This window comes from Conger conger, chromosome 12 (genome assembly GCF_963514075.1).
Source record: "Conger conger chromosome 12, fConCon1.1, whole genome shotgun sequence".
Classification (NCBI taxonomy): Eukaryota; Metazoa; Chordata; class Actinopteri; order Anguilliformes; family Congridae; genus Conger; species Conger conger.
This window is the reverse complement of record NC_083771.1, coordinates 8,197,226-8,224,725: the sequence shown is the minus strand read 5'-3', so window position 1 is coordinate 8,224,725 and position 27,500 is coordinate 8,197,226. Positions and strand designations below refer to the sequence as shown.

The following is a 27,500-nucleotide window of genomic DNA, read 5'->3' as shown; positions in this document are numbered from 1 at the left end:
ATAATAAAAAGAAGAGTGTAAAATGGTAAGTGGACTGCATTTATATTGCGCTTTTTTCCCCCCAAAGAGCTTTACAATTGATGCCTCTCATTTACCAATTCACACACACCAATGGTGAAGGCCTGCCATGCAAGGTACATTACAAGCATTTAGCCAATCGGTGCTCTGATCCTGTGTTGCAAACCCAGTTCTCTTCCCATCATACTGCACTGCCACCTAACGCGCACGCACGCCAGCCTGGAACGATAACAGAGACTGTAAAGGCCCGTCGAACGACAACTATAGCGATAACCGTAATGATAACCGCGGCTATATCACACTGCTGAACGATAACCTTCTGCAACTAGTCTCTTGCCTATGTCATCTGCCATTTTGCACGTGACGCCCTATGAATTCAGTTTGATTTTGATGGGCTGTCAGTGTTTTAAAAAATAAACTCTGAATGAGATCCTGATGATATAATGTGATGATATCTTTGGTGTTATCGTTGTATATACTATGCCATCCACTTGAGTTAGAACGATTTTTAAGACTACATATTTATAGTTCTCGTTCTCGGTGTGGACGGACCTCAAAGCAGCGACTTGGTTGCCGTGGCGTTCCTGGCGGTGCATTCCTGAGGGTACGTTCCTGACGGTGTGTTCCTGACGGTGTGTTCCTGAGGGTGTGTTCCTGAGGGTGCGTTCCTGACGGTGTGTTCCTGAGGGTGTGTTCCTGAGGGTGTGTTCCTGAGGGTGCGTTCCTGACGGTGTGTTCCTGACGGTGTGTTCCTGAGGGTGTGTTCCTGAGGGTGTGTTCCTGAGGGTGCGTTCCTGAGGGTGCGTTCCTGAGGGTGTGTTCCTGAGGGTGTGTTCCTGAGGGTGCGTTCCTGAGGGTGCGTTCCTGAGGGTGCGTTCCTGACGGTGTGTTCCTGACGGTGTGTTCCTGAGGGTGCGTTCCTGAGGGTGTGTTCCTGAGGGTGCGTTCCTGAGGGTGCGTTCCTGACGGTGTGTTCCTGAGGGTGCGTTCCTGAGGGTGTGTTCCTGATGGTGCGTTCCTGAGGGTGTGTTCCTGAGGGTGCGTTCCTGACGGTGTGTTCCTGAGGGTGCGTTCCTGAGGGTGCGTTCCTGAGGGTGCGTTCCTGAGGGTGTGTTCCTGAGGGTGCGTTCCTGACGGTGTATTCCTGACGGTGTGTTCCTGAGGGTGTGTTCCTGACGGTGTGTTCCTGAGGGTGTGTTCCTGAGGGTGTGTTCCTGAGGGTGTGTTCCTGACGGTGTGTTCCTGAGGGTGTGTTCCTGAGGGTGCGTTCCTGAAGGTGCGTTCCTGAGGGTGTGTTCCTGAGGGTGTGTTCCTGACGGTGTGTTCCTGAGGGTGTGTTCCTGAGGGTGTGTTCCTGAGGGTGTGTTCCTGACGGTGTGTTCCTGAGGGTGTGTTCCTGAGGGTGTGTTCCTGAAGGTGCGTTCCTGAAGGTGCGTTCCTGAAGGTGCGTTCCTGAGGGTGCGTTTCTGACGCCCAGGAGGACGAACCCCACGGGGGAGCGGTGGATTTTGGGGGATCCGGGTAACGCGGCGTGACAGGTGCGATCGTCCTCAGGTACGGGACTCCGGGGAGGGGATTAGCTCCTGACGGGCGCGGGAGGGTTTCTGCAGTACCGCTGTCAGAGTGGCACCGGAGAGAGACAGGCATGATCGCTCCTCTAATCCTTAACAGCCTGTTTTGTCCAACCCTGTCTTGATGAATGACCCCCCTCCTCCCCCCCTCCTCCCCAGTTCTCTCCTCCTTTTGTACCCCCCCCCCCCCCCCCGTTCTGCCAGCTCTGGGGTCCTCTGGAGAAACCTTCAGAGCTCACTGTATGGGGGTGAGAGAAGGAAATGTCAGCTCAGACTCTCCACAGAACCGCCATTTAGGAAGCGGCTCACTCCGGAAAAATCATCGCTCTCCAGCAATGCTGCAGAAACACTGTGTACCGCAGAAATAATGATAATAATAAAAGTAAAGCTTTTACTTGTTTTCCAAGTACACCTCCGGTTGTACACCTCAAAATTGTAAAGTGCCCATGTGGTGTGCTGAGGGTGCACTTGTGGGGGTGGGGGTGTGGGTGGGGGCAGTGCTGGTTGGCGGGGGCGGGGGGGGGGCAGTGCCGGGTGGGAGTGGGAGGGAGGGGGGGTGAAACGCCTTCTGTACTCTGGCTGCGTACACTAAGTTCTTTCACTTGGAATAGTCTTTGCTCAATTTTGCAATGCGAGGCATGGGGGGCAGCTCTGCCAGTGCTCTCGTCTGAAACCATAAACCAACCGCTCTACCGTCCCGCTGTAAACCAACACCTGGCCACACCGCGCAAGAGAGGCCGTGAAATATATAACATATAACACACACACACACACACACACACACACACACACACACACACACGAGAGACAATAAAATGAAACGCACACAAGGGAGACTATAAAATGTAACACACACACACACATGAGGGACTATAAAATGTAACACACACACACACGAGGGACTATAAAATGTAACACACACACACAAGGGGGACTATAAAATGTAACGCACACACACGAGACTATAAAATATAACACACACACAAGAGAGGCTGTAAAAATTAATTGGCGTTTCAGCAATGAAATGCTAATCCCACTGGGCAATATCCACTTTTGGCTGAATAAAAAAAGCTTAATTGAAACTGGCATAGCATTATTAATATTGCATTTGCAACTTTAATAGTTATGTTTGAATACCAAATAAAAACACAGTCACAGGGTGAAATCATAAGGTTTCAAGATGTTTACATAAAATACTCCAATGAGCCATCAAGAAATATCCTCCGATTTCAAGAATACCTTCGCCCAGCAGTTTCCACGGATACCAAAACGATGATGTTCTCTCTCATGTTCTGGGCTGAGAGGCTGGAAAAACCCCAAGCGAGTCTCAAATCTGTGTCTAAAATCACAAAAGGCAGGTTTCAATAGAGCCCATTGTTTTTCGGAAAACACAAGTGTTGGCTTTGCAGTGGGGAGCGGGGGTGGGGGGGGAGGAAGTGTTGTGGGGACCGTCTGAACACAAAGGGATGATTTCTCCAGTGTCCTTGCAGTAATGAGATTCACGCGAGTGTTCCCCGGTCTCTTTTGCGTTGCCGGCTGGGAGCTCGGACCGCCCCTGAGCCCAGGACGTGTGGCTGAATATGTTCCCACACGCGCTGCTAAATAGTTGCAGGACCGGTGTGTCAAGACTAAAGAATGAAAAGGAGATGGAGGCTATGAAATTGTCCTTTGTCTCCATCCTTGTTCTCCTCACTGGTGGGCGGCGTGGGCCTCTACCATCCTCAGGAGAAATGAATTGTCGCTGGAGATATTTCAAAACGAATCAACAGTTCGGAAGCAGGGCACAAAATGGCTGCCCAGTCCCCCATGAATGTGTATGTGATTTTGAGATGATTGATGGTTGAGAGTCTTGTCCCCCTAACACAGCTCATTGTGAGAGTCTTGTCCCCCTAACACAGCTCAGTCTGAGAGTCCTCTCCCCCTAACACAGTTTGGGAGTCCTGTCCCCTTAACACAGCTCAGTGTGAGAGTCCTCTCCCCCTAACACAGCTCAGTGTGAGAGTCCTCTCCCCCTAACACAGTTCAGTATGAGAGTCCTGTCCCCCTAATACAGTTTAGGAGTCCTCTCCCCCTAACACAGTTCAGTTTGAGAGTCCTCTCCCTAACACAGTTTGGGAGTCCTGTCCCCTTAACACAGCTCAGTGTGAGAGTCCTCTCCCCCTAACACAGCTTAGTGTGAGAATCCTCTCCCCCTAACACAGCTCAGTGTGAGAGTCCTCTCCCCTTAACATACATAGCTCAGCTAGAGCGGTGACTAAAATAGTCACAAGCAAACGTGAGCCAGCCCCCACACATCAGAAAGGTAGCATCGAGGGATTAAGACAGACTGTGACACATTATCCACCTATGCGTGCCAAACTGGAACCTACACTGGGGTGTAAAGAGATGGAGCTGCTTAGCTCCAGTATGGCTGCAGTGTGCAGATATGTCACAGTCTGCGTTATCCCACTTTTAGGAGCTGGGGTGCCTCACGGGGGAAGAACCCGTCCAACCTGCGACCAAGACCTCAAGTTAAGGGGGTTTGGGGAGGGGGAGGGGGATGCGGGTGGCTTTCAACGTCCCATCAGTTTCTAAACCCTGGAGATGTTTTTCATGCGTTGGTGTTGGTGTTAAATCTTCAAGGCTATCGTGCTCAGGCCTGAGCACTAGCAGGTTAAATTCTCCATGGCGTGATCGTGGCAACGACGTCTGCAGTGAGACCTTTCGACGCCATTTGAAGTTTGGGGTGACGAATGAGCCGGAGATTGCCAGGAGATAAGAGGAGTGGTGTCCAGTGAGTCACACGACGAGCAGTCAACAGCCCATTAATCAGAACACCGTTGCCGCGGGGATATCCCTCTGTCGGAATGTTTATGAAGCTGATTTTATCTGTGGGCTTCTGCTTTCAGTTAAAAAAAAAAAAAACTTTAAAAGGCCTTGAATGGAAAATGTCTGATTTTCTTTCAAAGGTATCCGTCGCCTAATTCAGCTGACTCTAAACCAAGTGAGAGGCGTATATGAAGAGGAAAATATATTTGGGATACAGGCTGACAAATTGCCACTGTCCAGGTTTCCTGTTTACAGTATTGAATTATGGGAGTGACTAGAGCTCACAGCTGCTTTGTTTCATTCTAAATTTTTGACTCAACTTGAGTACAATCTTTTCAGCCTGAAATCATTGAAAAAGACAGACGTTTGCAGGACATCCAATCTTCTTTGGGGCACTGTGGTACGCACTGTAAGTCAGGGACTTGGGGGCAGGGCACAGGTTTTGGGGCAAAGAAAGACCTAAATATGTACCATGCTTACATTTCCACCAGGTCTCCTGATAACTCCTCCAAATGCTGACTGTAAAAGCAACTCTGGTACAGTGCATTTTCCAGTGAATTCCTCACATATGATTGAGTTCATAATCATATGTGTTCATATTCCATATGAGTATGTTTCTAGAGCTGAATTAACCGAAAGTTTTACAGTGACATTTTCACATGTGTTCATGTGAGATGTGTCCTATTTTAGTTGTTTATGTATTGTGGTAAAAATGCAAAGTAGCAATTAAATAACTTCCTGTTTATGAGCACAAACATAGTGCTCTCTTCTACAGCTAAAGTAAAAACGTCATTTTCTACAGTGTCATTAAGTACCAATGACCTCATTGGTTTGGTGTTCTTTCTACTTGGCCGTAAAATGGCTTTTAAAATGGTGGCAGGGGCAGCTCCAGAACATGCAGCACACTGAGGTACACTGTCAGAACTGAGACGTGTGACCTGTATCCGGTCAATTGCCTAAAACGGGTTGCTCACATCATTCTTGTACTTCCCAATTCAGCTCATCCTGTATTGTAGAAATCGTGCAAAACTGGTCTTTGGCAGTAATTTACCATGAAATTGACTCACACAGACAATGGATACGCTAGATTTTTTTCCAGTAAAAAATGAAAATGTATTCACGCAAACAATGAATGCTCCGCTTGTCAAAATGTTCCTGTTTTCGGCGAACAGACAGCCTCAACAAATCTGTCTTTGTTTCTTGGTGTCTCTGTACATATTTACCCCGCTCTTCATTTCAAACATATTTGCTTTAGAATGTTCTTTTCCCGGCTGTTATCTCTTTAAAACCTGCACAATCGGAGGAAAATCAAGCTTCCTTTCAATGCCTGGCAGCAATTACTAAAAAAAAATTCTTCTTACTCTTCAGAAAAATATGTCTGGAATTTGAACATGAAAATTGTACAAGTATGGGTTTAAGATTGCTTCCCATAAGAGCAAATGACAGATGGACGCTCTTTTTTCAGATGGTATGGTTGCCAGCGCTCCGTAATCTTTTAAATTGCTGAACCATCATGTGATTGACAGTGAAAATGGAGCAACAGAATATGAGTATATTAAGAATACGGCACAGAGGACTCATCAAACCAAACGCCACGCTTCCTTTCTGGAGAGGAAACCTATTGTGAGGGGCCAACAGCTGAACAAGGGATTAGTGTGTATGTGTGTGTGTGTGTGTGTGTGTGTGTGTGTGTGTGTGTGTGTACGTATATGTGAGTGTGTGTGTGCCTGCCCCTGTGTGTGTGTCCCTGTGTATGTGTGTGTGTAGCCATGTATGTGTGTATTTGTGTGTGCACCTACGACTGTGTGCACATGTGTATGCATGTATGTGTAATCAAGAACAGCTTTGCATAGATATTTCATAAACAGCACATGCAGGTTACTATAATATGTAAAGTACAGTCTGTAAGTATGCAAGACAGTGATTTAAAGCAATTGCATGTGGTTAAAGCGCAGACTTAGCTGTAATATGAGGGTTTTTACATATTGGGTGAATCATGTAGGAATTAAAACCCTTTTTAAAAAGCCAGAGCCCCCCCACTTTTAAGGGACCAAAAGTAATTGGACAAATTATAAAATTGTATTTTATATTTACTGGACAATACATTTTAAGTCATCATATTAGTTTATTTTGTTGCAAATCCCTTGCAATCGATGACTGCCTGAAGTCTATGATCCACAGACATCACCAGATTAGAAATATCTTCCCTGGTGATGCTCTGTCAGGCCTGTACTGCAGCCCTCTTCAGCTCCTGCTTGTTTAAGACGTAGCGTTGTATAATCAGTTTTTATGCATTTGCTTGGCTCTGAGCAGACATGTTGTTTCTATATGCTTTGGTATTCATCCTGCTGCTGTCAACAGTGACATCATCAATGAACACAAGTGAGCCAGTTCCAGTGACAGCCATACATGTCCAAGCCCACAACACGACCTTCACCGTGTTTCACAGATGAGGTATGCTTTGGATCACAAGCTGTTCCTTTTTTTTCTCCGCACGTTCCTCTTCCCATCACTCTGGTCCAGGTAGAGCTTCATCTCATCTGTCCATAACACTTTGTTCCAGAGCTCTACAGGCTTTTTCATGCACGTTTTTGTACTGTAAAAGGCCTGACCTCCGAGAGGCGCAAGGCAATGTTGAAATGAGCAACGACTGGCCGACATTTCCAGTCGAGTTTTCCAGTGGAGACAGACAGATAAATAACAATAATTTCCAGGTGGTTTACATCACCGTCTGAATCCCTGTGCTCTGCAAAGAACAGACTCCTCCTGCCATCTTGCACAGCCCTTCTCCTGTCCTCCAGTGTCCCTAAGGCCTCTCTGATGCCTGCTACTTAGGCCGTATTTCAGGCTGTTCATTATGCAAAGCTATTGCCTCACAGACGGTGATGGGAACACCGAGCCAATATTATATATTACGACAGCTGTCCAATAATGTGCACAGCTCTGAAAGAGAACTCCGCTTATAGGGTAAGAGGGGACTGACGGCTGGGCGGTCAGTGCTTTTTATCTTTAAATCTCATCCTTTTGACTGACATTGTTTCTCCACCTGCTGAGGCAGTTTGACGAATAATGTACGGAGTTTTCTAAAATGTTCCATGAGCAGTCGCACACAAAATGTGCCCTAAAGGGAGGTTGTTGTCCGAACATGTTTAAAGACGGCCATTTTTTGGCATTAAAGCTTGGCTTGTGCTCAAAGATCAATCGACACCATGTGGTGCAATCTCTAAAAAACAAAAACGAAATCCGACTGGTATTACAATGTTCGTGCCTCTACCAAGCCTTGTATGTTTTACTTCTTTAAGGAAAGATTTGCCACTGTTATCATGCTGTGTGAAACATACAATTGGAGGAAAGCTCAGCCAATCAGCACCATTCCTTACCCCACCATTCTCTCAGTGTCCTCATCTGCCCCATGAAGGGTGTCGAGGATGTTCTTTTTCAATATTTCATTTGAATGAATAATGTATTTTTCTGCTTCCAAGTAAATGCTTTAAAAAGATCAAATTATAAACTGGAAGAAATTATATCTGCTGTGCATGAATCTTTCAGTGAAGCTCTGAAAGAACACCGAGTCTGTACTGAGTGTGTTGCTGTTTAGGCCTTACGAGTCGAAAGTGTGTGAGTGCATGTGTGCATGTAGGCCAACTTGGGGTTTTAGACTGCACACTGTTCCTGGAGATCTACTGCCCTGTAGGTTTTCACTCCAACTCTAACAAAGCACAAGTTTTCACAAGTTTAAATTAAAACCTACAGGATGGTAGATCTCCAGGAACAGGGTTGGGCAGCGAGTTGGAGTGAAAATCTGCAGGATGCTAGATCTCCAGGAAGGCTAGTTGATTGAGCTTGTTATGAATGTGTGTGTGTGTGTGTGTGTGTGTGTGTTTAAGACAATATATATTTTGATGTAAATGGCTTTTACACCGATAATTAAATGCTTCCTTTAACCGGTTTAATATGCCATTCAAACGCATGTTTTATTCAACACAAATGAGTAGGCTGAAGTACCCAGTTTTTTTTCTGAATGTAATTTTGTTTTCAATATGAGGAATCTTCTTATGTACACAGAAAAACCTCAACCCTAACAGACTACATTCCTATCCCCTGTACTGTACCTGCTGGTGAGTAATTATCTCCAAACACTTTAGTGTGCGTGTGCGCATTAGCATATTTTATACTCGGCATAATATTAATGGATGTTATACTCAGTGGTACTTTGCGCGAATTAATGTCTATTTAAACTGATGGTAAGAGGATAACTTTTAAGAGCTCCACCACACCCCCACCTGCACAAAACACAATAGGAAAGGCCTGGCCGTTTAGGCTTGTGTTGAATCGCTTTATGCTGCCAGTCTATAGCCCTATCCCGTGTAAGGATTTGGAGCAGCTTAATTAAAAGCGTTAACTGCGCTGCTTTTGCGCTTGTAGCACCGAGTGCAGGGAGTGGGGGTGTGACACGCAGAACACAATGGGGGCTTCTACGGGCGCACATAGCTCAATCATACCTCTACAGGTAGAGGCACAGCGCTGATTTGCGCTGATTTCACATAAAAACTCAAAACTCAAGGTCAAGAAACATTCTTTTTTTCACGTTGAGAAACAAAGCGCCATTTACTGATAAATTGTGACACAGCGGTTCGAAAAAAAACAAAAAACCCCGAATTATTTTCAGTCGGCAGCACCACATCTGGACATCCTCTGGAGGTTTGCGTTGAAAGGGAGTAATTTTGGTCGCTGTAGCAGGACCCGGTCTCTGGATCTACGAGGCGGCGGTCATGGTGATCGCAGGAAGAACTGTCGCATTTTCCCTCACTGCGCTTTCATCTGTGGACGGTTGTCAGGCTCAGATTTGCCAAAGTAGCCTGTGAGGGAAAACTGCATAATTATGATAAAAAAACTGCTTTGGACAAGCCTTCAGTTCAGTTTTGAAATCTTTTTTTTTTCACTCTGCCCACAAAACCAAATCTGTTACAGTATTAAGCCGTCAGTTATTCGAGTGGCGCCACAGACTTGGATTTCAGCTCAGAAAGAAAGCGAAAGAAAAAAAAATGAAAAGAAAACAATTATGGACCGCCGCACGTTAAAGTAATTACACGGCGCAGTCCCGAGGAGCGGCTCCGCCGTTCGCTGTGCCCGGGCTCCCGGGGAACTGAAACACGGAGACTTTACGACAACACGGTCTCATAATTTTTATTGCCATTTCTATTGATACATTTCCCACACGATCTCTGTGATTTATATTACTGCTGCGGGTCTCTCCGGATGGAGCTGCTGCTAACGGGGGAGACTTTCCTGCACAGTGTTCTCCCCTACGCCTCTTACATAAATAAATAAAACATTAATGAGCGCTCTCTCTCGGTCCCTCACTCGCTGCCCCCCTTCCCCCCCTCTCTCTCGCTCTCTCTCTTTGCCCCCTCTCTCTTTCTCACATGCACACACACACAAATACAAAAGGGTGACAGTATCACACTGACTAGGCACAAGCCCCACCTTCTTGCTAATCCCACTTTAAGAAAACAAAACATGCTTGAGTGTATTTGTTGAAGGAGTGCCAGATATATGCTATAGTATATACCAACAGATGAGGTGAGTGTATGTGTGTGTGTGTGTGTGTGTGTGTGTGTGTGTGTGCGTGAGAGAGAGAGTGTGTGAGTGTGTATGTGGTGGAGGAGTATGTGTGTGTGTGAGAGTGTGTGTGTGTGTGTGTGTGGTGGGGGAGTTCTGTGGCGGATGCTCCTGAACTCTCAGTAAAAGCACAGAAGCTTGCCGTGATTTAGCAGACTGCGTGCTAATTTAACACAGCAGGCACACAGTGAAACAGGAAGTTGTCAGAGGATGGCGGGAAAGAGAGGCGCTGTTACCGTTTCCTGTAAGGAGACAGCAGGAAGAGAGGGAGGAAGACCTGAGTCTCTGGAAAACAGCCATGTCTTCGGTAGGACATCTTGGATCTTGGTTGGCTAATCCCACCACACCATTGGGGGGTTGGGAAAGGTGAAAGTTAGCGGCGAAAGATGTATTGAGAAACGAGTGGATGGAGAGGAGCTCCAGACAGTAACACAATGTGTACTTATTGATTTCCTCTTCCCCCGGGTGTCCACAGGAGGGAATAGACGGCTCTTTGCAAAGGTTACTCAGAGTAAGTGTTAGTTTAGAGTCCACAGACAGTCCTGATCACACACTTCTGGAGCGCTGTCCAGGAGAGGGGTGTGTGTGTGTGTGAGTGTGTGTATTTACAGTATGTGCATATGTGTGCATGTGAGTGAGGGTGTGCGTACGTATGTGTGTGTATATGTGTGGCATGTGTTTGTTGGGGCGGGGGTGTTTGTGTGTGTGTTGCGGCGAGTGTGTATGCATGTGCATACATATGTGGCTGTGTGTGTGTCTGTTTGTGTGTGTGTGTGTGTGTGTGTGTGTGTGTATGAGCTTGTGTGTGTGTGTGTTTGTGTGTGTGTGTATGAGCTTGTGTATGTGTGTTTGTGTGTGTATGTGTGTGTGTGTGTGTATGAGCATGTGTGTGTGTGTGTTTGTGTGTGTGTGTGTGTATGTGTGTGTGTGTGTGTGTGTGTATGAGCTTGTGTGTGTGTGTTTGTGTGTGTGTGTGTGTGTATGAGCTTGTGTATGTGTGTGTGTGTGCGTGTGTGTGTGTGTATGAGCATGTGTGTGTGTGTATGAGCTTGTGTGTGTGTGTGTGTGTGTGTGTATGAGCTTGTGTGTGTTTGTGTGTGTGTGTGTGTGTGTGTGTGTTTGTGTGTGTGTGTTTGTGTGTGTGTGTGTGTGTGTGTGTATGTGTGTGTGTGTGTGTGTTGGAGCAGGGGTGTGGGAGTTCACTTGACTGGCTGACCTCATTGTCTCCTGCCTGTTCCGTGGCTGACTCATGGCGGTGCTCCACGACCCGGTTCCTTTAGCATTAGTGTTAGTATTACCCAGCCTGCCTGGTGGCCTTCGGCCCTCCATCTGCAGCTAATGCACTGAGAGTCCCCTGGAGGGCCAAAGGTCACACAGTTCCGCCTCCATCCTCAATCCGCTGCTGCTCTCCGTTAGAACGTTCTGGAGTCCACCCCTTCCCCACTGCACATGGTGGCGAATGTCCCCCTCTGGTGGACGCTACCAGTACTTGCAATGTTTAAAAATCTTTCCATCTTTACACTGACATCAAATGGAGCCCATGGGGGAGATATTTGCGATTAGTACTTACAGGCTGCACAGAGGGGAACGCTATCAGAATAGGGAGGCTTTATGAAGGTGGAGGGGTTGCTGTATAGAGGAGGTCCCTTGACTGTCGTTTGGATCCAGTATGAATTGATTTGGTGCCGTTTGTCTGCACTGGCCTGAAGTGGCGCTAATCCATAAAAGCTGCGAGTGAATGTCCCAGGAAACGTATGCTCATTTAACCCTTCACGCTGTGACATCACATGATTACAATGCTCTTGAATTCGAATGTTCTTGGACATTAAAATGCTGATGTAACAGTCACCAGTGGTAACTGAGTGAGATGTAATTCAAGTAAAAAAGGGTTAAAACTGAACCAAAATCTTTCTTTTTTTTTTTACTGTAACCAGAAATGCCAGCGATGAAGCGTTTACAGTACAGTAAAGTACTTACAGTTTTGAATGAATCGATTCATTCACTACGTTTGCGGCAGCCTGGTTTTAGGGGAAATGGTGGAAACATTACGTCAGTGTCCTCTGAGGCTTGTATTAGTTCATGGGTATGTGAACAGAGCAGAAGAAGGCCGGCCGAAATGGAGGAGACCCCGCGCTGTTTCTATGGACGCTCTCCCTCCGTTTTTCTTTCCGTTTTGATTCTTTAATGTCCTCCTGTGCAACGACAGCAGCGACAGTGATGTCATGCAATACCCGCAGGCATTCCTTTAGAGCATCACATGGTAAATGGTTGGCATTTATATAGCGCCTTTATCCAAAGCGCTGTACAATTGATGCTTCTCATTCACTCATTCATACACACACTCACACACCAACGGCGATTGGCTGCCATGCAAGGCGCCGACCAGCTCGTCAGGAGCATCTGGGGGTTAGGTGTCTTGCTCAGGGACACTTCGACACAGCCCGGGCAGGGGATCGAACCGGCAACCCTCCGACTGCCAGACGACTGCTCTTACTGCCTGAGCCATGTCGCCCCTAAAAAGCCCATCATCATCATTTCCTCTCATCTTTAAATATTGGACTGCGGGGTGAAGGACTATTGGGCTACCGGCAGTCCCTCTCTAAAACTACACTACAACAGACACTAGACTACAACACAGTGCCCACTGAAAGCCCTTCATACAGGGTAATGAGCTGCATTCTGAAAATGGTAAAATGACATTATTGTATTCAATAATAAGCGCTCAGGGAAAAATACTTTGTCTGACAATTACTATTTCAACCACAATAAACATAAAAATCTGTTCAGTACATTGTGCACCCTCCTGCACAAGGGCAAGGTTACCTTGTCACCGTACATCATACAACGTTATATTACTTTACATGAAATGACATTACATTACTGGCATTTAGCAAATGCTCTTATTCAGAGGAACTTATAGAACTGTCCATTTATACAGCTGGATGTTTTCCACAGTAACATGGGCCTTGGTCAGGGGTACAACAGCAGTGCCCTACCTGGGAATCAAACCAGCAACCTACAGGTTGCAAAATAGATTCCTCTCCTGCTGTTATACTGTGCTACACCACCGCCTCCAGGAATATTGGAAATGAATCGTTGTCTTTCGATTGGTTCAGAAAAGTGAGAGTAAGGTGAAACAGAACTGAACACAGGGGAGGATGATGGTGAGGAAGTAGGGGATATCGGGGTCTGTTGTGATGGGGGGGTTAATTGTTACACAATGTTTTCTGAGCACGAAATTGAAATCCTAGGTGAAAGAGGACGTGTGGGGGTGTGCAGTGTGACTTACAGCAGGCTAGCTTGTTTCTGATCATTGCGTATCAATTGACCCCGTGTCACAACGGACGCCAACCTCCCCTACTGCCAACTTTTTCCGCCATTTTCAAAAATACTCAGCGGCAGATTTGGGTTTCTCCTGGGTATGAGGAAATGCAGACGGATGAGCTGACTGATGAGATCGGACCTTGTCACGGGTGCTTGGTGTTATGCTCTGTGAACAGGGTTAGGGTTAGGGTTAGTTAGCTCTGTGAGCAGGGTTAGGGTTAGTAAGCTCTGTGAGCAGGGTTAGGGTTAGTAAGCTCTGTGAGCAGGGTTAGGGTTAGTAAGCTCTGTGAGCAGGGTTAGGGTTACTTAGCGCTGTGAGCAGGGTTAGGGTTAGTTAGCTCTGTGAGCAGGGTTAGGGTTAGTTAGCTCTGTGAGCAGGGTTAGGGTTACTTAGCGCTGTGAGCAGGGTTAGGGTTAGTTAGCTCTGTGAGCAGGGTTAGGGTTAGTTAGCTCTGTGAGCAGGGTTAGGGTTAGTAAGCTCTGTGAGCAGGGTTAGGGTTAGGGTGAGTTAACTCTGTGAGCAGGGTTAGGGTTAGGGTTAGTTAGCTCTGTGAGCAGGGTTAGGGTTAGGGTGAGTTAACTCTGTGAGCAGGCTTAGGGTTAGGGTGAGTTAACTCTGTGAGCAGGGTTAGGGTTAGGGTGAGTTAACTCTGTGAGCAGGGTTAGGGTTAGGGTTAGTTAGCGATGTGAGCAGGGTTAGGGTTACTTAGCGCTGTGAGCAGGGTTAGGGTTAGTTAGCTCTGTGAGCAGGGTTAGGGTTAGTTAGCTCTGTGAGCAGGGTTAGGGTTAGTAAGCTCTGTGAGCAGGGTTAGGGTTAGGGTGAGTTAACTCTGTGAGCAGGGTTAGGGTTAGGGTGAGTTAACTCTGTGAGCAGGGTTAGGGTTAGGGTGAGTTAGCTCTGTGAGCAGGGTTAGGGTTAGGGTGAGTTAACTCTGTGAGCAGGGTTAGGGTTAGGGTGAGTTAACTCTGTGAGCAGGGTTAGGGTTAGGGTGAGTTAACTCTGTGAGCAGGGTTAGGGTTAGGGTTAGTTAGCTCTGTGAGCAGGGTTAGGGTTAGGGTGAGTTAACTCTGTGAGCAGGGTTAGGGTTAGGGTGAGTTAACTCTGTGAGCAGGGTTAGGGTTAGGGTGAGTTAGCTCTGTGAGCAGGGTTAGGGTTAGGGTGAGTTAACTCTGTGAGCAGGGTTAGGGTTAGGGTGAGTTAACTCTGTGAGCAGGGTTAGGGTTAGGGTGAGTTAACTCTGTGAGCAGGGTTAGGGTTAGGGTTAGTTAGCTCTGTGAGCAGGGTTAGGGTTAGGGTGAGTTAACTCTGTGAGCAGGGTTAGGGTTAGGGTGAGTTAACTCTGTGAGCAGGGTTAGGGTTAGGGTTAGTTAGCTCTGTGAGCAGGGTTAAGGTTAGGGTTAGTTAGCTATGTGAGTGGGCTCTGGATTGCTGTAGATTCTGATAATGCTGCTACTGAAGACATGATAATATCCTCCACTGTTTGCACAGAGAAACAGGGCCCAGGAGAGGCACTAACAGGACCGGTTATGTGCAGTTATGAAGCTCCCTGTGGTATAGATGGGCACTGCTTTAGTGAGGGCTCCACCACACTGCTGCACCTCAGTGTCCTCTGAGTGATCGAGTTCCAGTGGTTTTTAATCATATGCGATAATAAATTAAATAGCAAATGTGTGTGAGTAGCTCATTATTGCTTCAGTGGGGTGCAAATTAGTGCTGCTTCCTTCCCAATCATATCTCAGCTGCAGTAAAAACATAAGCATCATATTTTTGGTAATAAGTTATTAGAAAATGCGATGCTTGCGTCACTGTTACTGATGGGACCCGTGAGCAGGAGAGACTGAGTGTTTGTGCGCTCTACTCTACATCCAAACTTGAATTGCTTCCTACACCTCAGCAAGACCGCTCCGGTCCGCCAGCTCTGGTCGCCTTGTGGTCTCCTCATTATGAGCACCAGGTGGTCGAGCTGCACGTTCACGCCTGTTTTCCGTTCTGGTTCCTCAGTGGAATGACTTGCCTCCCACTGTCAGGACAGCAGAATCCCTCCCCATATTCCGATGCAGACTAAAAACACACCTTTTCAGGCAATACCTTAGCCTAATTTACACAAATGTATGCGTTTAAGCAAAAGAATGACGATTGCTTCTTGGTTAAACTGTTGTTGATTTGTGTTTTGCTGTTTATGAATGCAATGTTTTTAACTTGTTGAAATGCACTTGTAAATCGCTTTGGATTAAAAGTGTCTGCAAAATGACTAAAATGTGAATGTTTGTGGGTTTCACAGCCTGTCTGTGTAAAAATGGGGTTTTGCACCATTAACCCTTTCAGGCCCAAGCATCATATGAAGTGGCTCCACCCATATCCCAGGGGGTTTTGGCTTTGGTTGAGAACATTTAGTCAGGCTTTAATAGGGGCTCGAAACAATAGTATAGCGGTCATTTTGATTGGTTGAATGGCACTCTTGGGATTTTATGGTAGTTGCTCTTCAGTGCCTCATGCCGCTCTTGGCACTGAACGGGTTAAGAGGCAAAGATGTAACACAGAGTTGGTGTTCAGTATTAGCCTACCCTGCTGGGGTGTGCAGTTCCTGAGATATGGCGGGACACATGAGCGCATGCATACAGGAATGAAGCACATCCCTAAATAACACCGAAAGAGCTGGAACCTCAGAGCTGTCAATCTGTTTGCTAATGCTTTACTTCACTTTACGGTCAAATGCACTGGCAGATAAGTAATGCAGTCAACTACCAACTACTGCAAAAGGTAATGTGAACAGCTTTGCTAATTTGCACATGAATAATTCTTGTTAACAACTACATTAGTTAATGTCAATGGCAAGAAAACAATTAATGTATTTGTGAATGGTTACCTAACTATAGATATAACAAATAATTTACTTTGTTTTGCTAATGTATACATGTACATGAGTTCATGTATTTGTTGATAACTAATTAAAGGTTAATTTCATGCTTAATTAATGTGTGTGTACATCACTAATTCACTGTATTGGCTGGTACTGATAGAAAAAGTCTCAATGCATCGGAGGCACCAAATAAGCTTGTCGCTCGGAACCGGATGAAAATAAATTCTGAAAAACCCTTCAGATCTGTCACATTTAAGTTCTGTTCCACTGAAAAAAATCACATTTTCAGTTAAATTGACATTTTCTGTTCACTGCTGCAAATCATCCCACAACTATTAAATTTTATACCACTTCATACCACCTTTTGAATGATTATGCCATGTGTATGGTGAAATTATTATACTTGTTTACCATTTCCATCGATTTTCTCAACCTGATTTTAGAAGATATTACAGGACTTTTTCTCAGTCATGAAACTTTCATGAAACTTTTCACAGTCATGAAACTTTGCAAACCTTTACTCCATATCCAGGAGAGTGTTTTGAGCTAATTATTCTTTTGTTATAAACTTTAGGGGCGGGTACAGCATCACAAATCTCATTTATTAGATCCTGAAATTTCTTCATTTTTCTTCATGAAAGATGACTATTGGGTAAAAAAAATGTCACCAAAAAATCTTCAAACATGTCTTATTTAGAATCTGAAAGATATCTTACTTGGTTAAGATTATAGACTACTACACAAATGTTTGAATTCGTAATTTCGGCCATCTTGAATGAAGTATGCAAATGACCTAATTTACATATTTTGTCTAATTTATCTTTTCAATCCATAACTCATGATGATTGAAGTATGTACCTCTGAAATGATCTGGAAGACCAAAGATGTGCTTTCATTTCGGTGGAACATTTGCCATTTGGGCGGACCCGAAAAAGTGGTCATCTGCCATTTCCCGCCTATACATGACTCTGCTCTGGTTGGCTCAGTTTGGCCCGTTGATGTCAGTCAGGGGGGCTGTGGCAAGCAGAGCCCCAGGCACGTTTCTTTTTTCACATCCCAGTAAGTTTTACTCCGGAACAAAAACACCCGTCCCGGCTTTGTAGAACAATCTGTGCTCAACACATGCAGTTTCTCAATATGTGTCAAATCCGCCATAAAACATCTTCAGAATGCTCCGACGCCCTTCTCGACTGAAAAATACCCGAACTGCTCGCACCAGCCTCCGTTTTGTTTGAAACAGACACAGTGAATGCAGAACATTAATAGTTTCCTATAATTTTTTTTAATACAAGTCTATTTGACACAGCATGCCTTCACAGAAACAGGATTAGCGAACATTAATCTCCAAATCACTATACAGAGCAGGGAGGAGACCGTTCTCCCCAGTTAGCGTTCACAATGCAGGAAATTATATTTCAAAACAAATCTCACAGCTTACGGCACATAAAAAAACATCATACACAGATCAGAGGCAGCTTGTAATCCTTCAAGAACACGACCCGAACAGACGCGCGTCAGGAGACATAATGCCGTACTGCAATCGGCACAAGTGTGTGTTTTTCATGGCTCCCCACTTCAGTCTTTAACGGGGCCGTGTTACTCGGCGCTGATGAACGTTCTCGCTGATAACACCTGACAGTGACGGACGGAGCGATATTAACCACAATGAAAGAGAAGAAAAAGGCTGTTTTCTTCCCCCACTCCGTCCCTCTGGGGATATCTCACAGGCTGTGCCGTGCAGAGCGGCGGGAGGAAGGCGCGCTAAGCGACTGTAGCCGCTAAAACGCTTTCGCAGACGTCGGCAGCCGTGATGGGATCACTCCGGCCCCGCGCGTTTTCGTCAGAACGAACGGGCGTCCCATACGTCTGCTGCAATATGGCCACGATTAATAAAATACGACTCTGGGAAGTATGAAGCCCGGATAACGGGCGGCGCTTTGGGTAAATGGCCAGATCAAGCCTGACGGATGGCTGGCGTGGGGATTAGCGGTTAGCGCGGCCGCTTCGTCCCGGCTTATGTTAATTAGGTGGGGATCCACACGCAGTTGAACGGGGCCGCTAACGTGTCGCGCCGGGTGAGACATGATAGCTATGATATCCAGGGCAGAGCTTGCGGAGCCTCTCCGGGGCTGTAGATCATTCCGGATCGAGAGGTGTTACCGGCCCAGGACTGCATGCTGGGGGTGGTGGGAGAGGGGGTCGTTTTTGGGGTTCAGTCTGTGTTACCCCCCCTTCACCCCGCCCTCACCCCCACAGCCAGGCCAGCAGCAGGGCGCCCAGCAGGCCCAGGCAGTGCAGTACCCCAGGGCACCGGCGGGGGGCGCTGTTGCACAGGTCGGTGTCGCAGCAGTGGATCCGCACCCCGGGGAGCTCCCTCTGCTGGCAGTGCCGCGACGTGGCACAGCCACTCGTCAGGACCATCCCCAGCGCCACTGCCAATCACACACAGGGGGAGGGGCTTAGCGGGGAGACCGGCAGGGTGACTCAGAGGGTAATAGCAGAAGTATCTGGGCATGACTCAGGCTCTGTTTTACTGACCCTGAGGGGAGCAAGGGCAGGAGGAAGAGGAGGAACATGCTTGGAGCGGGTGTGGTCATTGCATAAGGGGGTGTGGTCATTGAGTCCATCAGAATACAGGGAGGGGGTGTGGCCATTGCGTAAGGGGGTGTGGTCATGGATTCCATCAGAGTACAGGAAGGGGGTGTGGTTATTGAACCCATCAGAATGAAGGGGGTGTGGTTATTGAGCCCATCAAAATGCAGGAAGGGGGTGTGGTCATTGCAGAATGGTGTGTGAACATTAAGGGCATAAAAAGACAGGGGGTCGCCAAGAGTCTGCTGCCCTGTCAGTTGTGGGGGGCTCATTCCACAGCTTGCTGTGGGGTGGTCTCATTGGGGGGTGGGGTCCCAATATTGGTCTCGCCAATATGTTTGTTTTCTTCTGAAAAGAGAGACCATGGGGCTCTTTAGGAAATGCAAGGTCATGTAGGATCCTGCATCTCGTCTCCTAAAAACTATTTGCCAAATTGGCTCTTTCACATGGTGTTAGCTGCCAAATGTGTTATTTGACCTAGTTACCTCTGTAATGGATATTTAGAGTGTGGGACAGCTGTGGCTCCCTGCCCGTTTCACTCCAGTTAATAAAAATATGGCCACAACAAAGTCCAGACTTTCCCACCAAACACCATTTATCTCCAGCCAAGGTAAAGTTATTACAAGAGGAATACATTAGACAATATCCGCTATCCCATGAAAAGGAGTTCTCCCGCCCAGCGAGTTCTTTCACTGGGAAAAATAAACTAACAATGTACTACACCAAAGACAAGAATGTTGAATGAATACAACATCTCTTCTTAAAGAACTATCGTTTTAATGACTGTGTTGTTTTATGTCATTGTGGCTCCCGAGACTTTGCTGTACGCTATAAAGTGACTGTTTATACAATGGCGGTGACCACAAACCAGATCTGTACAAATAATTTGAAAACCGAACAGCCTGGCATCTGGCAACTCTGGTGTGCACACAATACTGTTGGAACTGACTGTGGACCCAGGGGTGGGGATGGGAGTCGTTCCAGATCTGGCAACCTTACAGGTGATTACACTTGTAACTTACAATGAATTGACCACTTCCAGAATTCCTAGTTTTAATCCCTAGTTTCTCTCCCTTGATGAAAGAAGTTTAAGACCACATTCCTTCGGAAAAATTAATCTATTTAAAATGTTGCTTAAATATTTGATATAAATGTTAATGCAGTTTAAGCATTATGAATTACATCTTCCAGCTTCAAGCTGAGAAAATTTTTTTTTTCTTAAATGTTTGAAACTAGAAATTTAACTAGACTAATTACATTTCACGGAAGTAATACTGTAGCAGAATTTCACCCCCCAACAGTCCAATGACTGGCTATCATTTTAGAGAGCATCACCAAATAGTATATTATACATATATTTTTGTGACTTGTAATTAATGGAATTTGGCAGACGCTCTTTTCCAGAACAACGTACAGTTGATTAGACTAAGCAGGAGACAATCCTCCCCTGGAGCAATGCAGGGTTAAAGGCCTTGCTCAAGGGCTGAACGGCTGTGTGGATCTTATTGTGGCTGCACCGGGGATCGAACCACCGACCTTGAGGGTCCCAGTCATTAACCACTAGGCTACAGGCTGCCCGCTCTCCAAGCCTACCCTATCTATGTACAAGCATGCTCATAGACGGCCCCTGCTATCGGGTTGGGAATATCAAGACTTGCAGTTCTCCTCCAAAATACTCGGCGTCAGCCGCCTTCTAACACTGCAGCCCAAGTGGAGGAGACCCAGGCATACACGTGCACGCAGACCTGGAGTGGAGGAGACCCAGGCATACACGTGCACACAGACATACACGTGCACGCAGACCTGGAGTGGAGGAGACCCAGGCATACACGTGCACACAGACATACACGTGCACGCAGACCTGGAGTGGAAGAGACCCAGGCATACACGTGCACACAGACATACACGTGCACGCAGACCTGGAGTGGAGGAGATACACGTGCATACACGTGCACACAGACATACACGTGCACGCAGACCTGGAGTGGAGGAGATACACGTGCATACACGTGCACACAGACATACACGTGCACACAGACCTGGAGTGGAGGAGATACACGTGCATACACGTGCACACAGACATACACGTGCACACAGACCTGGGGTGGAGGAGACCCAGGCATACACATGCACACAGACATACACATGCCCACAGACCTGGGGTGGAGGAGACCCAGGCATACACGTGCACACAGACATACACGTGCACACAGACCTGGGGTGGAGGAGAACCAGACATACACGTGCACACAGACATACACGTGCACGCAGACCTGGGGTGGAGGAGAACCAGGCATACACGTGCACACAGACATACACGTGCACACAGACCTGGGGTGGAGGAGAACCAGACATACACGTGCACACAGACATACACGTGCACACAGACCTGGGGTGGAGGAGAACCAGACATACACGTGCACACAGACATACACGTGCACACAGACCTGGGGTGGAGGAGAACCAGACATACACGTGCACACAGACCTGGGGTGGAGGAGAACCAGACATACACGTGCACACAGACCTGGGGTGGAGGAGAACCAGACATACACGTGCACACAGACCTGGGGTGGAGGAGAACCAGACATACACGTGCACACAGACATACACGTGCACACAGACCTGGGGTGGAGGAGACCCAGGCATACACGTGCACACAGACATACACGTGCACACAGACCGGGGGTGGAGGAGAACCAGACATACACGGGCGCAGAGACCGAGCGAGAGCAATGAACACTGCTATCACCATCAGCTGAACATCTCCCATACATCCCATGGGCAATAAGAGCCCGATTGTCAGCGCGCACACAGGGTGGATTCAGTCCAGGACTGTGGTGCTCACTTATGTACCACAGTATAGTATAAAGTAAGCTCATCTTGTCTTGTGCCCTTGTGTCAGCTGGGTTCTGCAGCGGACAATACAATACTGAAAATACAAAATCCTGAAAATCTATATTTGGTGACGGTGGAATAGTTAATAGTGCAAATTTATTTATTCCGGAATTGATGTGTATTTGTTTCAATTTACTGTTGAAACCCCTTTATTGCTGAGGCCCGAAAGTCTAAAATATTAACAATATTCATGATGCATGTTGCACGGAGCATATTTGCATATATTTACTGTGCATACATTTCGATTAAGCATATACTTAATACAGATGATCCGTGTAGGAATCAAAGCCTGTTTCATACATTCCCTCCATTTCAGGGGGGGGCCAACATATTTGGGACAATTGGCTTCACAGCTGTTTCTGATCAGTCAGGTGTGTTCAATTGCTTCTAGTCTTCATTGTAGGCTTTTCAATATGCTGACGTTCAGAGCCAAAGCAACAAAAGTAGTGTGTGAGAGAAGGTAAGGATGGAGTTATTTCTCATTTTACTCAGGAGTGTGTGGGAGGAGGAGGCCATACTCACTGCTCTCGGTCTTGAGGCAGAAGCGGTGCTTGAAGCCCTTGTGCGAGTGTGAACAGGTGATCACCTCGGGGTTGGAGCACCCCACGTCCACGTACCTCCTCTCCTGGATGATGTTGCAGCCATAGCACTGCAGCCCGTGGGCTGAGCAGAGGGCAGGGAGAGCGGAAGGTGTGAGCCACCATATTGTCCCCGTAAACATCAGAGAGTTAGACTGGTTAACCCTTTAAGGCAGCCATCATCAAATCTGGACCTCAAATCCAAATCTGGCCCTGGTTTGTTTTTCTGCCATGTAATTAGCAGGAGTGATTGGTCAGACTGTCTTCACACCTGACTCCCAGGTAAAGGGAGGGTGGAAAACCAGCAGTTCTCAGACCTGGAGGACCGTGATTTGATGATCCCTGCTCTAAGGTGTAATATCACAGATATGCGATTGGAATGCTCTTAGCTGAGCATTCTAATGCTGACGTCACAGTCACTAGTGGTAATGTCAAAGCCATGGAAGTTCTAGAACACTTTTTTTTAGATTTAGAATTTTGAGAAAAAAAAAAAAATCCGGAAAGATCTACTCTTCAAAGGGAGACTGTGGTTCCTGGTGTTCCTGGTAACTATGCAGAAGGTTCAGGCTACAGTCAGAGGTTTGGTCTGTGAGCTAGCATCCTGCAATAGTTGCTAAATCTCACACATTTCACTGGCTCTACTTGTACAACGCATTCATCCTTTACTTGGATTGAGGTTTTGAAAATGTTACAGTGATTCAGCTGCTACCCCCTTCCATCCAGTTAATTCCCCACCACCTTCTCCCTCCCACATTCCCAACACCATCGTGTTCCTGCTACCTCAGACCAGTCCAGAATTGTGTAGACAGTTAGACACACAGACAGGGAGACAGATAGATCTTAGTAGATCCTTTACTATTTCCATAAAACTGGCTTCACTGAAGTCTGACTGAACTCTAATTTCTTTAAAATATAAATTATTTCAGATGGTTCTTCTTACCGATGGTTCGACCTCCAGAAGAGAACCCAGAATTTCGCTACACTTCAGGCCAGATATATTTTATTTTCGTCCAAAAGATTATGAGATTATGACTAAAACCACACCAAGGAGCTCCAGCAACAGCATAAACGTTCCTCATTGTGTGCAGTTAAACTGTCTTCGCACCAGTGTTTTGATATGTCAAGAGAGCAGCATATTGGTGGGCGATTCAGACCAGTGCGTGGTGGTACGGGACATAAAAATAACACTCAGTTCAACCTTCGGCTGACCTTTGACTTCCTGCTGAGATGGTTGTGCAGCAGCCAATGAGAGAGGAGCTAGGGTATGAGAGCAGGAACTCAGTGGAGAGGGCGCAATGCTGTTCGCATTTTCCCACAAGATGGACAAGAGAGACATTTGCATGGTGGGCACTGTCCAAGAGTGGTTTCATCCATTCGTTACGGCGTATAAAGAACTCTCGCGGCGAGCCCTGTAGTTAGCATTGCTGAAATTTGCGCATTCATTTACCGCACAGAGACTCTGAGGCTTGCCCTATGACAGCTGGGCAAACGGGAAACCTAATTTTCCTTATCCCTATGAGGCTAGCTGGATGCGGCTACACTTGTTTGTATGTCTGTAGGTCATTTTTGTTTTCATTGGGAATCCTCAGCTCTGTTTGCCAGCCTGCCTCATTACATCTTCCTTAGATATCGGAGAGCTCGGGGGAATTTAAATTTTAACCAAGAGCAGGTTTGAATCAATGACTACAGTAAATAAATGCAATGAATGTAGTTATTTTGCCTGCCACTGTCAATCACCCTGGATCGTTCCGTACGGTGAGCGAATACATAATTATGCTGCTTCATGATTCCAGCATGCAGTGTATTTCTCTGCTCTAGGCTTCCCAGGATCCTGCTTGTAGACGAAATGTGCGAAAATGCATGTTAATGAAAACTGCCATGAAGTGGCTAAATGTTTCAAGCATCATTTCCACTCTGATTAATGAAATCCCATTGGAGTAGGCCTACTCCAAGAGACCGAATAAAAAGCAGATTGCTTTCGTAAATGTGACAATTTAATCAGTTTCTTCCCCCGCAAGAAGCCACCGGTTCATCAATCTGAAACCAGCGAGAGAGTCACTTGTGAAATGTCAGCCTAGCTGCTGCTACAGTTCAAGGGCTTAAAGTCATGCATGAAGAGTCGGATTCCCATCCTGAAAGATTCCCATCCCAAAACGCAGGGTAGCTCTCTACAGACACCCATCCCTGATTTACACACTACTGGATGCATAACGGAATGGATTTACCTTATTATCCACATTACAACAACATTAACATGTGGATTAATGTTAGCTACAGCATTACCACAACATTAACATGAGGATTAATGTTAGCATCCACATTGCAACAATATTAACATGTAGATTAATGTTATCATCCACATTGCAACAATATTAACATGTAGATTAATGTTAGCATCAACATTGCAACAACGTTAACATGTGGATTAATGTTAGCATCAGCGTGATCACATCATTAACATATGGATTACTGTTAGCATTAGCATTTCCACAACATTAACATGTGGATTATTGTTAGCATTATCATGACCACATCATTAACATGTGGATTATTGTTAGCATTAGCATTACCACATCATTAGCATGTGGATTATTGTTAGCATTAGCATGACGGTCTGTATTTAGGGGCACATAGCATGCTACAATAAGTAGGCGGTGTGTTTAGTAGACATATTTTGAGATCACAGTAGTCAGCAGGCAGTTTCAGAGTCCAGCCCCATATCACACCTGTGTCTCATCTGAGGTCACCTACCGCAGGGATCATGAAATCACGGTCCTCAAGTGCCAGGATCTGCAGGTTTTACACCCTCCCTTTACCTGGGAGTCAGGTGTAGAGACAGTCTGGCCAATCCATAGCACTGATTGTTCAGTGATTAGAAAAGAAAACCAGGGCTGGATTTGGATTCGAGGGCCAGATGTAATGGTCCCTGTCCTACAGGGTGTGGGTGTTCCTTTTTCCCATTGATGCCGCTGCTTTCTCCCCACCTTCCTGAGATATTCCAGTCAACCAGCCTGAAAAGCTGTCATTCTGACTTTCAGATGCAATATAATCCCACCAAATACACTGACAGAAATCACTTTTAAATATCTGATAAAAAAAAAAATCTATGTGGAGCTCTTCATGCATCCACAAAGCACGCCAGTTCTTAGGATGCGTATGTCAGAACGCAGGAACGAGAGTTTAATTGATATTTGACATGAATAAAGAAATGACTGACTGCGTTGAAGTGAGTTATAAGCGCTTCATATAAGGGATCAGCTTCAGTCTTGCGTAGAGCTGGCATTGATACCTCCTTAGGTCATAATACGTCTCTTTGCGCGAAATACAAAAAGGAAAACTGTAGAAGGGAGGATGTCTTCCTCTTTGGAGACGGGGATTGAAAGGAAGGAGGGGGGGGGTATTTAAATTAGACATCTGGTGTCACTCCAGGATTCAGTGTAATTCGGCTGGCTGAGGGAGCTGTGAATGGGACCCCCCTATCGAGTGCTCGATCCCGGAGCAGCAGAAAGCTCTGGTCAAAAGCTCCACACGTGCGCTTCCTGCTACAGGTGCTCTCGGTAACGATAAGTCTAATTACCTTTGTATAAATATATTCATGATATAGTTTCTCTAAAGCACATGTAGGTTAAACACTACTCTCCACAGAATATACATTAAATCAGGACCGATGTTATTTATAGTTTATAATATGGCGATAATGCTCAGTAATATAGATCTATCCAGGTGAAAAGGGGAGAATGTGTGGAATGGTTATTATCATTGTTGTGTTCGTCTTTTGTTGCCTATTTATGATGGCACAATGATATCTCAGTCTACATTTATCATCCTTAGTAGGGGATGTTGGTTCAGCCTTGGTCTAAGAGCCTATAAATTATATTTAGTCAAACTTTCCATAAAGATTCCACATGTAATGCTGAATCTTCACTGGTGGCAGCCATCTTCACATGCTTTCCTTGCCTCCCCTGATAGGTGGAGTTAAGAGCATAAAAAGAAGGAAACCTACAAACACCTGCTCTTCCCTGCTGTTCTCACCTCCACACACCTGCTCTTCCCTGCTGTTCTCACCTCCACACACCTGCTCTTCTCTGCTCCACACACCTGCGCTTCTCCCCTCCACACACCTGCTCTTCTCTGCTCCACACACCTGCTCTTCTCTGCTCCACACACCTGCTCTTTTCCCCTCCACACACCTGCTCTTTTCCCCTCCACACACCTGCTCTTTTCCCCTCCACACACCTGCTCTTCTCCGATCCACACACCTGCTCTTCTCTGCTCCACACACCTGCTCTTTTCCCCTCCACACACCTGCTCTTCTCCGATCCACACACCTGCTCTTCTCTGCTCTTCTCCACTCCACACACCTGCTCTGCTTGGGCTTCAGCACAGAAATGACAGAGTGCTGATCTTCCTGCTCTTTCTCCTGCGCCAGCAATCATCAAATCTGCACCTCCAATTCAAATCCGGACCTGGGTTTCTTTTCTTTCTGGTAATTATCTGAACAATTCCTAACTGGCCATCTACCCTCCCAGGTAAAGGAAGGATGGAAAACCGGCAGGTCTCGGACCTCGAGGACAGTGACTTGATCATCCCCGCCCTACACTATATGAGAATAATAATAAACACAGATCACTAAATTGATTTACTGTAATATTTTCATTAAATGAAGAAGTCTTATTAAGCTTCTAACTGTCCTAGCTCTCATTGAATCTGCAAATAATTTCCCATTGCCAAATCTCAAGCCTAGATCCAATCCCAGTTATCTCACAGGTGCCATTTCTACTGTAACCCAGGTGAGAGAAAGAGACGCAAATAATTTTGCTGACCATATGCGTGCCCTTTGCGTGGGTGTGTGTCTACAGCTTTATAATATGTGACACCTAAGCTCTTAAAAACTAAATACTGAGGAAGAGGATGGAGCTCGTCGAAGGCCAGGTCCTCAGACATCTGGCGTTTCTTCGTACCGCTGGCTGCCATGGAAACTGGCTGGGAGACGCAGTGTGTGCTCCTGCCAGCTGCCCTCCTGGTGAGGCAGATGTGTGTGATGTGTTCCTTACCCACGTAATTGAATTGGCTGAATTGGCTGGCTGTGTGTGTGTACACGAGAGCGCTAATGTGATAAGTGTTTCCACTGTAATGTGCGTCGGTTAGTCGCTTGTTTACCTGCTGCATCCTGTGCTTTTGTACAGCACGTTTTCAGAGAGGCTTTCGAGAAAATCCGATTTCATCTT

General features: G+C 46.3%; 1 protein-coding gene across 1 annotated transcript in view; it reads right to left on the bottom strand.

The window, feature by feature from the left end:
• LOC133141466 (uncharacterized) overlaps positions 1-27,500 on the bottom strand; it is a 40,682-nt gene that overhangs the window by 10,992 nt on the left and 2,190 nt on the right. Inside the window, exons 2-3 of the mRNA XM_061262038.1 lie at positions 22,217-22,357; positions 18,453-18,636 (exon numbers count right to left, since the gene is read on the bottom strand). Of these exons, the coding sequence (XP_061118022.1) occupies positions 18,453-18,636; positions 22,217-22,357 (325 nt within the window). The remainder of the gene's footprint in view (positions 1-18,452; positions 18,637-22,216; positions 22,358-27,500) is intronic.